General features: G+C 35.7%; 1 protein-coding gene across 1 annotated transcript in view; it reads left to right on the top strand.

The window, feature by feature from the left end:
- Positions 1-11408, top strand: part of atp10a (ATPase phospholipid transporting 10A) — a 63803-nt gene extending 52395 nt beyond the window's left edge. Inside the window, exons 17-21 of the mRNA XM_073851202.1 lie at positions 506-706; positions 1296-1376; positions 1769-1873; positions 4752-4939; positions 6324-11408. Coding sequence (XP_073707303.1) covers positions 506-706; positions 1296-1376; positions 1769-1873; positions 4752-4939; positions 6324-7059 — 1311 coding nt within the window. The 3' untranslated portion in view covers positions 7060-11408. The remainder of the gene's footprint in view (positions 1-505; positions 707-1295; positions 1377-1768; positions 1874-4751; positions 4940-6323) is intronic.
- The last annotated feature ends 385 nt before the right edge of the window (positions 11409-11793 follow it).

Consider the following 11793-nt stretch of genomic DNA (forward strand, 5'->3'; position numbering starts at 1 on the left):
ACCGGAGGGCGCCCTATTTTTTAAATTTTCCAAATTTCTATAGATATCATGTTTCCTCTATAAATTGTGATTAGTGCTGGATGATGTAAAGTTAAACTGATCATGCTGATGCATTAAAATATTGTTTATTATTTTAATGATTAAATATGAATTTTACACTTATTATTATAAACATACAGATACCCTTCACTTCAGCCATTATAAAAAATATTCTGATCAATCCAGCAGTCAAGTATAATTTTCCAGAGAGCTGTGTATTAATGCATTCAGTTTAGCAGGTTGATGTTTCATGATGTGAATAGTTTACAGCTAGAAGCTCTTAAACGTTGTTGTCTTTTCTTCATATACTCTTTGATTAATGAAGATCTATTCTTGGGAGGTCCTAGAAACGTCTTGGACGTAATGAAGATATATGACTTATAATGAGGCAACAGCTGCAGACCTTATTGTATATATATTTTTTGACTTTCTCTCACCTTCTATTGTGCTGTCTTTCTCACCCTAGATGTTTGTTGCCCTCATCTTCTGGTATCAGTTCTACTGCGGGTTCTCTGGGTCAGCCATGGTTGATCAGTGGTACCTGATCTTCTTCAACCTGATGTTCTCCGCGTTCCCTCAGCTCATCACCGGCACCCTGGACAAAGACGTGTCAGCAGAAACCTTGCAGGAGTTGCCGCAGCTCTACATGAATGGACAAAACTCAGAGGTAAATGCTGATTGGACAGAACATAATTACACCATCCGTGGACTGTGTAAATTGAATTATAATTGAGAGCGAAAAAGACTATTGAAAGTGTAATGTAAATGGTAAATAAAAACCCATGAACAGCGTTTTGCCACATGTATTCACACATGAGTTGTCTGCGCTTTGCAGCATCAGCAGTTCCTCTATAAGCAGATGAAGTATATTACCCGTGCAGCGCTTGCCACAGTTATTGCTTTGATTGTTTTTTGCTGACCCGTTTCAAAATGGGTCTTTTATTCTGTGCTGAGTTTCATGAGGGGGAAAACAGCACGAGCAAGAGCAAACATTTTATAAAAACCACTAATCATCTTGAGAGTGCTGAAATTTTGCAACCTGGGATAATTAAACTGCAGCGGTTGCCTCTGCTTTGCTAACCATATGCCTCTGCAGAGGTCTTCCTTTATTTTTGATTTATTCACAAACCATTTATTTGCTTTCTATGACTCCATTAGTAAAACATCTAATGACATTCACATTATAATAAAACATGGTAGTCTGGAATCGTGGAATGGTTTGTGCCTGGATCTGATTGTTTGAACTTCTTTTACAGGAATATAAACCCTACATGTTCTGGATGAACATGATTGATGCCTTCTACCAAAGCCTCATCTGTTTCTTCGTCCCTTACTTTGTAAGTTTGATTTGAATACTTCGCATTCCGTGCATTCGCTGAAGTTTCCATTCAAAATCCATGGCTGCTCGCATATGTCTTCCTTAAGATGGAGGCCAACTGATCTTAATGGAACTTTTTAGTACAGTATTTACAGTTGAAAAATCCTTCAAATAAGAAAAACGTACTTCCACAAGATATTAAGACTGATTTGAAGAGATTGTGTCTTCACAATTTATGCATTTTGTCTCTAGCACTGGCATGTTTTTTCTTTTGTTTTTGGCTTGTTAATTAATGCTTTAAAGTAAATTTCTTGTTTCAAGAATTTACTTGTTAGGTTTTTTTTGCATTGTGCATGTAAAGTGAAAATACTTTAAAAAGTAGGATCTTGTGTGAATGTCATATATTTGCAGGCTTACGTTGACTCTGATGTGGATTTGTTTACGTGGGGCACTCCCATCACCACCTTGGCACTCATTACCATTTTGCTGCACTTGGGTATCGAAACCAAAACCTGGGTGAGTCTTGTTTTATAATATGCAAAATGTAATAGGATGATGTGATGTAGTGGCTAAAACTCACTCTTCATTGTTCGTCTGTGCTGCTTTTGTAGTGTAAAGATGGATGGAAGCTTGTTAAGATTGGTGTGGGTCTCTTGTTGAACCTGCTTATTCTGTTACTTATCCTAAACATCATTTGCAAAAATGCTGATGAGAGTAGTGAATCTGATTTTAATCTGATTAATGTCCATTTCAGTCAATCATTTGAGTCATTTTTGTATGCTATCAGTTAGAAATATTCAAGGACATTTTACACGTATGTTGTTTATTTGTATATTTATATTGATAGTATACATACAGTTTATATCCCCCTTTCAGAATCTGCAAAATGTTAATTATTTAAAAATCAGGATAAATTTAACTTATTTTGTTTTCAGTGAAGCATGTAACTATCTTCTGTAGCCTTTGAAGGGCAGTACTAAATGGAAAATATATTTATCATTAAACAAAAAACACAACTGTGGATCATTCAGGTAAGAACATAGTATTAAGAATCAAGGGGATGTAAACTTTTGAACGGGTTAATTTTTATGAATTCAACTGTTATTTTTTCTTGTGGACTATATGTAAACCTCTTTTGTGTGAAATATCTTATTCAGGTCAGTACTAAATAAACATCAACTTGTATTTTGTATGATCCCTCCTATTTTGGTAAAATAATGAACAGTTTGCAGATTCTGAAAGGGGGGTTTAAACTTTTGATCTCAACTGTAAAATGATTTTAATGTGATGTACATTTCCAATATAATAGTTTTTAATTATAATTAAAACTTCCACTCACTTAATGAGAAATATTTTTAATATTAAAAAAAATCTTTAAGACCTTTAAAACCTTTTATTATTATTTTTCATACAGTATTATAGGGATAGTTCACCTAAAAAATGTATTTTTGTCATTAATTACTCACCCTCATGTTGTTCCAAACCTGTAAGACCTTTGCTCATCTTTGTAATGCAAATTAAGATATTTTTGATGAAATCTGAGAGCTTTCTGATCCTGTACAGACAGCAACGCAACTACCACAACACATTCAATGCCTATAAAGGTAGTAAGGACATCATTAAAATAGTCAATGTGACATCAGTTGTTCAGCCATAATCTTTGTTACGAGCATACTTTTTGTGCACAAAGAAAACAAAAATAACAACCTGTATTCAACAATTTCTTCTCTTCCATGTCAGTCTCCAACGTGCGTTCACAACTGTACTCTCGTGAACGAGCATCAAAGACTAAATACAGACGTTATTTTTATCGTCTTCACGCACAAAAAGTGGACTATTTTAGCGATATCCTTATTACCTTTCTGGGCCTTAAACATGTCAGTTGCGTTGCTGTTTATGCAGAGTCAGAAAGCTTGGATTTCATCAAAATTATCTTTATTTGTGTTCCGAAGATGAACAAAGGTCTTACGGGTTTGAAACAACATGAGAGTAAGTCATTATTGACAGAATTTTCATTTTTTGAGCAAACTATCCTTTTAATTTTGTTGGTTTAGGTCTTTAAAATATCTTAAACTGCAAAAAAAACTGATTTTTGCAGCCCTGCAGTAACCCTGATACTGACTTTCTACTGCTATGGTATTTTATTATTTTCTTTAACACCTTTGTAGCCAACCCACTTTCTTCATATGTCATTGTTGCTTAAACTTCCTCTAAAACAATCTGTTAGGGTGTCGCAGTATATACAAGCATATATACATCTTGTGTACGATTCATATGACAGAGTTTAGGATTTGGAAATGATGAAGTGCTTTAGCTTTACCGAAATCAAAAACCCATCTCACACACGGGTACGAGTCGATAGAGAAAGCGAGTCTTTCCTTTCTTTCTCCAAGTACAATATGAGGCCGAACACTGTGGCGAGGAAGACCAGGATGATGCTGACACGGCCAGAGACATTTAAGCAGGGAGCCTCCATGATTGGTTTGAACCGGGAGATACTGCGCCATCAGGAGCCATACATCAGCCTGACAACCCATGCAGGCAGCCTCAGTCCAGCCCACTGTGCTCGTCTCTCTCGCTCACCACGGTGGCGTATACATAGCCGTCACGCACAGGGTGGCCAAAGCTCATAGTTGATTTTGCCGACGCGTGTCCTGTGGCGTCTTGCGAACTGCGTTTATGTATGTGTGCAGCCCGTACCTGATTCTCCTCCATTTTCCCCTCTTTTCGTGAGTCGCTGTTTTAGATTTATGAGCGTGAATTGAATTAGAGCTTTTTCCATTACACCGGCGCTGTAAATTTTCAGCTGACAAGTTTCGGTGCGTGAAAAATGTCCTCGGCAGCCTCACTGTCTTTCCGGACATGATGATGGCTTCTGGTGTGAAAGAGGCTGTTCTTCACAGTAAATGGCTCAAGTAGAGAGTAAACGTTTCCAATAGTTGGGCTGGCAGCTTCATCGTTCCACGTGCTGCCCGGAGAAAATGAACACATGTACTGGAGAGAGTGAGGAAATGCCGTTTAGGTCATTTGAGGTGAGGGAAATGTTGAGACCAAAGCACATGTCGGAAGGTCGTCGCCCCGTGCGCATTCGAAGCGAAAGTCAATTTTCATGCGCAATTTCATGCTGACATATTTAAACAAGCATTAAAAACAAGCTTTACTTTATTTACACCGAGTTTTGTCATTGTGACATGTACAGTAGAAAAAAATACAATTAAAGACTGAGTTATGTAATGACTAGAAACTCTTTTGATCCAGTGTTCAAGTATGCCATTTGAATAATGTATGACACGTTTTGAAATTTGTTCTCATTTCGAGTCATTAAGTATCTACTTCAGACAGTTTAGCAACTCTTTGTTAACTCTGCCTTGGTTGTCTGTAATTATTTCCACAGACGTGGATGAACTGGGTGTCGATTGGCTTCAGTATAGCTCTCTTCTTCACTGTGGCGCTGTGCTACAATGCCTCCTGCCCAACCTGTTTCTCTCCTTCCAACACTTATTGGACCATGCAGAGGCTGCTGGGAGATCCTATGTTTTACCTGCTGTGTGTTGTCACACCTATTGCCGCTCTTCTTCCCAGGTATATATATAAGTGTCATTAAACCCTGTTGGAAGTATTTCATTTGAATTAAATGAACTGAGCCAAGCATTTATTTTGCATGCTGAATTACATATTGTCATTCAAATGATGGATTTTTATCAGTTGGACTTGGTGCAGTAATGTTTTAGAGTCCAAATTTAGTAGCATTATAAAGAATTGTATTATTAACATGACAACAGTTTAAAAATCCAGGAAACTATTTCTTATTTCATTTTCTCTTTATTTTTAGAGTTAAGTTAGATTTTGAATCCCAGATTTATAATATAATATTTTATTTATTTTTTTATAATTAATAAGCTAACAATTGATGAAATAATAAAAATACTAAATTAAAATAAATATTTATAAAATATTTACTACTTTTTTTTAATAAAATGCAGCCAAATAAACAAATGTGAACTACATAAATGCATATTTTCTGTCAAAAGGGTTCGACTGACAAGAAAAAAACATTAAAACTGCATTTTAAAATATATGTTTAGTAGGTTCAATAATATTAAATATAACATTTTAATTAATATAACATGGAATTATATTAATATTTTAAAACAAAATTTAAAAAATATTTATAAAAACTTTTGAGATTGAGATTTTTTTTTTTTTTTTTAATGAACCTGACATTAGGGAAATATTAACTTTAAAATTATTTGTCATCAGGGTTTGGCTGACAAGAAAAAAAAACATTTTAAAATAGTTAATAAGCTAATAATTAATTAAATAATAGATGCTAAATTAAAATATATATTTATATAATATTTTAAGATAAATATTTTTTAATAAAATTTATCCAAATTTTAAAAATGCGAAATTATTGAAATATTACCTTAAAATTATTTAAGGTAAATATTTTGTCGAAAGGGTTTGGCTGATAAGAAAATAAAATCATCAACTGCATTTTAAAATGTGTTTAGTAGGTTCATTAATATTAAATCTAACATTTATATTTAATATAATAAGTAATATATTCATATTTTAAAACCAGATTTCCCAAAATGGTGTTCGTGGGACACAGCAGGGAGTTCATGAGTTAATGATTAATTAAATAATAACAAAAAAATTAATATAAATATTTATAAAATGAATTAATTTCCAAATAAAAAAAATGTGAAATTATTGAAATAACTTAAAATCTTAGGGTTTACTTCAAGTAAATATTTTCAATTAATAAATGCAAAATTAAAATAAATATTTATGAAATATTTTAAGATAAATATTTTTTTAATGTAAAATTAAATACAAATTTATTAAAAAAACAAAAAAACAAAGCAAAATTAAGAGTTCGGGCTTGTGTCAGTGGCCATGTAACTGCAGTGCTCATGGGAGTTTTACTTTTTGCTGACTTTTTGTTGTTTTCATGTCTCAGATACTTTTATAGAGCCTGTCAGGGAACTCTATTTCCAAACCCTGTCCACGTGGGAAGACAACTGGACAAACTGCCAATGGACATGCGCAGGATCTTCCTGAGTCAGAGCCAGATGAAGCTGGGCTCCCTCAGCTCACTGTTTCCCCCCCGCGCCCCATTTTTCCCTCTCTGCAGGCCTTTCCAGAAAGACTACAGGCCCAGAGTAAAGCAAGCCCACATAAGTAGCACCAAACAGAAGGAGAAAGCTATATCCAGCCCCATCCCGTCAAAAAGCGTGGAGATGTGGGACACCCCTTTAAGCTCAAAAAACTCTGATAACCATATCACACTCAACTTCAAAATGCAGGAAAAAGTTCAATCCTGCACACAGGGCGCAGACGGCGCCCTGTCTGAAAACTTACACTTCGTGAAGGAACTTTCGAGTCCCATCACAGGCACTCCGCCGTATACCAAAGACACCCCTGGCTCTAGGACTATTTTAGAGAGCTCAGGGTTGGAGGCCCCACAGAGCCCAACAGACCTCTCTCAGGTCGGGTTGCTCACCTCCACTCCGCTGCTTCCTCAAACTGAGACTATGCAGCTCACGTCCCCACCCAGAAGTTGTTTTTTGGGACAAAAGCTGGATGACGAGGACCTTTCAAACCAAAAGTCCCTACTGAAACAGACCGGGGATGTGGGTCACACCCAGTCAACTAGCTGCCTACAAGAACATTCAGACAAAACAACATTTCTATGATGCTTTCTACCTGTTACGCTGATTCAAATTTGCACGTTAGCTTTAAGAAATATTATATATTCATGATTATTTTATAAAGATATAGGTTGGTACTACATATATATATATATTTTAGATGTATAAAGTTTAGAATTAAAGTTTTTTTTGTTGTTGTTGTTGAGAGACAGAGAGTGGCCAGCATATGCAAACTGGATGGTCTATGACTGACTTTTTAGTTTTATTTTTTTTAAAAAGCCATCTCAAAAGTGGAGGAGGTTTGTTTCTCAAGGCAGAGGCAATCCAGAGACATTCCTTTATCTGTTTATTTGAACCTGGATATTCTGGCGCACTTTAAAGAGCCTAGCATTAGACACTGCGGATAGCACTACACTCCCCATCTTAGTACTAAAAATCATGGTACCCTTCAATGTCAGTAGCTACAGAAATTTGAGTCACACTTTACAAAAGCGTACATGAAAAGTCCTGACCTAATACTTAGTTTTTAATAAAGACTAATCAAGAACTAATCATGTGCGACAGGAGTCATTAATAACATTATGTTAGTGCATATTTGTTGTATTATAATAACAATAACTCTATTCTTTCTGTAGCAAAGAATGTGAAGTGGCAAAAAAACGACCTCTGACTTAAATGCCTGAATAACTTTATTCACATCTGCTGTTTCATTTAGAACGTTATTAGATAATCACGCTTTATCATTTTCAATGAATAATCCCATTTAAAATCTAATTAGCGTTTTTTGGCTACTTTAAATTCTTTGTCGTACAGCTAAACTCGTTCAAGCGTAGTTAAAGTGGCCATTCACATGACTCCCTCTGATTCCAGTCATATCTCATCTCATGCTAGCGCTTAATTAGTTCTTGATTAGTCTGTGAGTTCATTCACCATTAGTTCAAGTATTAGTGCATGATTTATGTACCCTATTTGTAAAGCGTTAGCGAAAATTCCTTAAATATGCCTTTAAGTGTTGTTTGTGTTGCTAGATCCCCTGACGACTTTAATTGGTGCTGAGCAAGATATGCACACTTGTTGATTTTATGTTTTTGCTGTTCAAAGGCTATGCATGACACTCTGTTATTGAAGCTCTTAGACATCTACCGTCTAACACAAACTTGCCAGAGCCAAATATTATCACTTTCTTGCTTTTCATGCATATACAGATGGTGCTTGTGGCAGGTTCCAGTTTAAGTATTTGTTTTTTTTGCTGCTGCTGTTGTTTCTACACACATTCCTGCAGGATAGGATTTCACATTTGCCTTTTTATATATAGTCATACTTGTTCAGTCATAGTGCAGAGTGCTTTAAGACATAGAGGCCGATGCATCAAGCTGCTTCGTGTTTATTGACAGCAAAGGATCCTGGGAAGTGGCCTTAAGATTTGACTTTGAAAGTCGTGCTGATGTGCCACTTTACTGGCATTTTTACAGCCTGATCTGTTGATATATATGAATCTTCTGTTATTTGCTATGATTGTGTTTTTGTGCCGTTCACTCTATATATGATCCTTGACCAAAGATGCAAGAAGCATGTGATTGCTGGACATTTGTACTGTAAGCTTGCTCAGTAACCTGATTGCTTTATCAAATAGCAATTTAATTGGCTCAGGGCTGCTATTTTTTATTAAAAGGATATTTCAGCCAAAGTAAGACCTAAACAAGTTTGACTTTCTTCTGTTGAGCACAAAGAAAGAGACTTTTTTTCATTGCATGGATGACAACGAATTGTTTTGGTGTTCCACAGAAGAAGTCATATTGGTTTAAAACTACATGGTTTGATATTTTGGCTGAACTACAGTTGAGGTCAAAAGTTTACATTCCCCTTTCAGAGGGATACATAATGCATGTTATTGTTTTAGTACTGACCTGAATAAGATATTTCACATAGATGTTGTTTACATATAGTCCACAGGAGAAAATAATGTCCCTGTTCAAAGGTTTGCTTCACCTTGATTTTTAATACCATGTTGTTACCTGAATGATCCACAGCTGTGTTTTTTGTTTAGTGATAGTTCATGTTTCGCTTGTTGGTCCTGAACAGTTAAACTGCCTGCTGTTCTTTAGAAAAATCCTTCAGGTCCCACAAATTTCCAACAATGACTGTATGATTTTGAGATCCATCTTTTCACACTGAGGACAACTGAGGCACTTGTATGCAACTATTACAGAAGGTTCAAATGCTCACGGACGCTTCAGAAGGAAAAACAATGCATTAAGAGCAGGGGGTGAAAACTTTTGGAATTTTAAGGTCAGGGTAAATTCAACTTAATTTGTCTTCTGGGAAATATCTAACTATCTTCTGTAACCTCTGAAGGGCAGTACTAAATGAAAAAATATAATATTTAGGCAAAATAAGAGAAATTCACACATCTGCATTCTGTTCAAATGTTTTCTCCCCCTCGGCTCTTAATGCATGATTTTTTTTTTTTTTTCTTCTGGAGCATCAGCAATCGTTTGAACCTTCTGTAATAGTTGCATATGAGTCCCTCAGTCGTCCACAGTGTGAAAATATGCATCTCAAAATCATATAGTCTTTGTTGGAAAGGGTTCAAATACACAAAAATGTTGGAAAATCAAAGAATTTGTAGGAACAGCTATCAGTAAAAATCAGTTTAGGTGCAAACACAGTATTTAGAATCAAGGGGGTGTAAACTTTTGAATGGAATCATTTTTATAAATTCAACTATTATTTTCTCTTGTGTACTATATGTAAACATTTTATGTGAAATACTTTATTCAGGTCATTCCCCTTATTTTGCTAAAATTAACATTTTGCAGATTCTGAATGGGGGATGTAAACTTTTGACCTCGATCTCTTTAAGTGTCTTTTTGCCCTCACGCTCAAGTTACTGTTCCCAAACTGGTCCTATTTTTTTCATGACAGGAATCTTGTTTTGTATGCATTTTGTGTGTCGCTCGCCCTCAGGAACGCCGGTGTACATTCATGAAAACATTCCATTTTAATCAGTCTATAAGGGAATTTACAGACTAGTCTGTGACTTTGTGACTTCTCGTTGTTTTGAAGCGGTAATATGTGTAATGAGCGGTTCGGACGAGCACATGGGCGGTTATCCGCTTGTTCCGCAAGCAAATATTCCACGATTCGGCAAATGTCAGGGGTGTGGCGTATTATAAAATCCCCTAGAGAGATGCTAAAATAGTTTTTATGAGATGATTTGTCATGCTGTGCTCGCATAACCTCAAGGCCTCACCAATCTGTTCGTTCGGAGCTCATTTGGGCAGTCGCTATCAAAACCGCTGATTTATGAACAGCCTACCAGGAGGATTATGAGATCTATTGTGCTCATTACACAACGAATGGTGTGAACAGAATGTGCTCAGACCAAAAAAAAAAAAAAAAACAGGGGTGTTACATTAGAAAGCATCTCGATTGTATTTGCTTGTCATTCGTAAACATAAACTCATGTTTTTTTAGATAACATACGAGTGTTTATAGAGGGCGATGCAGTATTAAGCTGGGTGTGAGCAGGACAAAAAAATAACCCTAAAGAAGCTAATATGAAGCACACATGTACTTTGTCCCTTCGGTTTTTCTTCTGCACAGCTCAGGTTCAGCATTTGAGCAGTATTTTCGTCTCGTGTTGTAATGCATCCAAAATTATTTTATTTTCATAGTGGCAACGTTTGTATGTTCTGAAGTGCTTTAGTATACACAAGACAGTTTTATATGATGTGGAATACATGTTACGTGCCTTAACACTGGAGAACACATATGTAGACGGCAATACATACGGTGAATTTTATATACGTGCGGTATATGTAAAGTTATTTGGAGTTCTATTAATAAATGAGGTTTAATAAACAAAATCCTTTTGGTTTTTAACAAATTGAAGAGATTATGCTGTACTTTTGTTCTGTACTATTTGTTTGTGGTTTTTAAATTGGAATGTGCCAGTACTTGGATCCCAAGTTTCAGGTCTGTCAAGTTCTTGGCCAAGCATCACATGCTGTAATAGAATCCATTCACAGCTGCATTCCAGAGCCTTTCCTTAACTTCAGGGCAGATCACCAGCAGGAATGCCGTCCTTCAGAGTTTGTCATAGCACACATTTAAGCATTGGGTGGACTTTTTGATACTCAGCATGACTTTTATCACTGTCACTGCCATGACTGTTTCTGGCTCATTGTACTGTAATTGGTGTTTGTTATAGTCACACAAAGGTTCAGTTTGTTCTCACTACATTGCCAGCCCTTCAAGAAAAAAACACCTGTTTTAAGTGGTTCACTGACATTTTGGAGGGGTTCGTTAAATTGTTCACTCGTTCTGTGTTTGTTTCTTGACAAAGAACAACTCTTTGTGTCATAAAACGGAAATAAACTGTAAGAAAATGATTCTTGTGTTCTCATTCTCTTGTTTGATTTTCTTACTGAACAGTCCTAAAGTACAATTCAAATATACCAGATGTTTTGGAGCCTACACTCTCTTAAAAAAAAAGGTTCCAAAAGGGTGTTTTTGAAGTGACGACAGAAGAACTGGAACCTTTCAGTGAACAGATCCTAAAAGAATCATTTTAAAGAAAGTTGATGCCAATAAAGAACCTTTATTTTTAAGAGTTTGTGTAAGGAAAACAAATAGTGTTATTTAGTAGGCTATTATTGAGATACTATTATAGTTTTTAAAGGGATAGTTCACCCAAAAATGAAAATTCTGTCATTAGTCACTCACCCTCATGTCCTTTCAAACTCATAAGACCTTCGTTGATCTTCGGAACACAAA

Source organism: Garra rufa, chromosome 12 (assembly GCF_049309525.1).
Source record: "Garra rufa chromosome 12, GarRuf1.0, whole genome shotgun sequence".
NCBI classification, from domain to species: domain Eukaryota; kingdom Metazoa; phylum Chordata; class Actinopteri; order Cypriniformes; family Cyprinidae; genus Garra; species Garra rufa.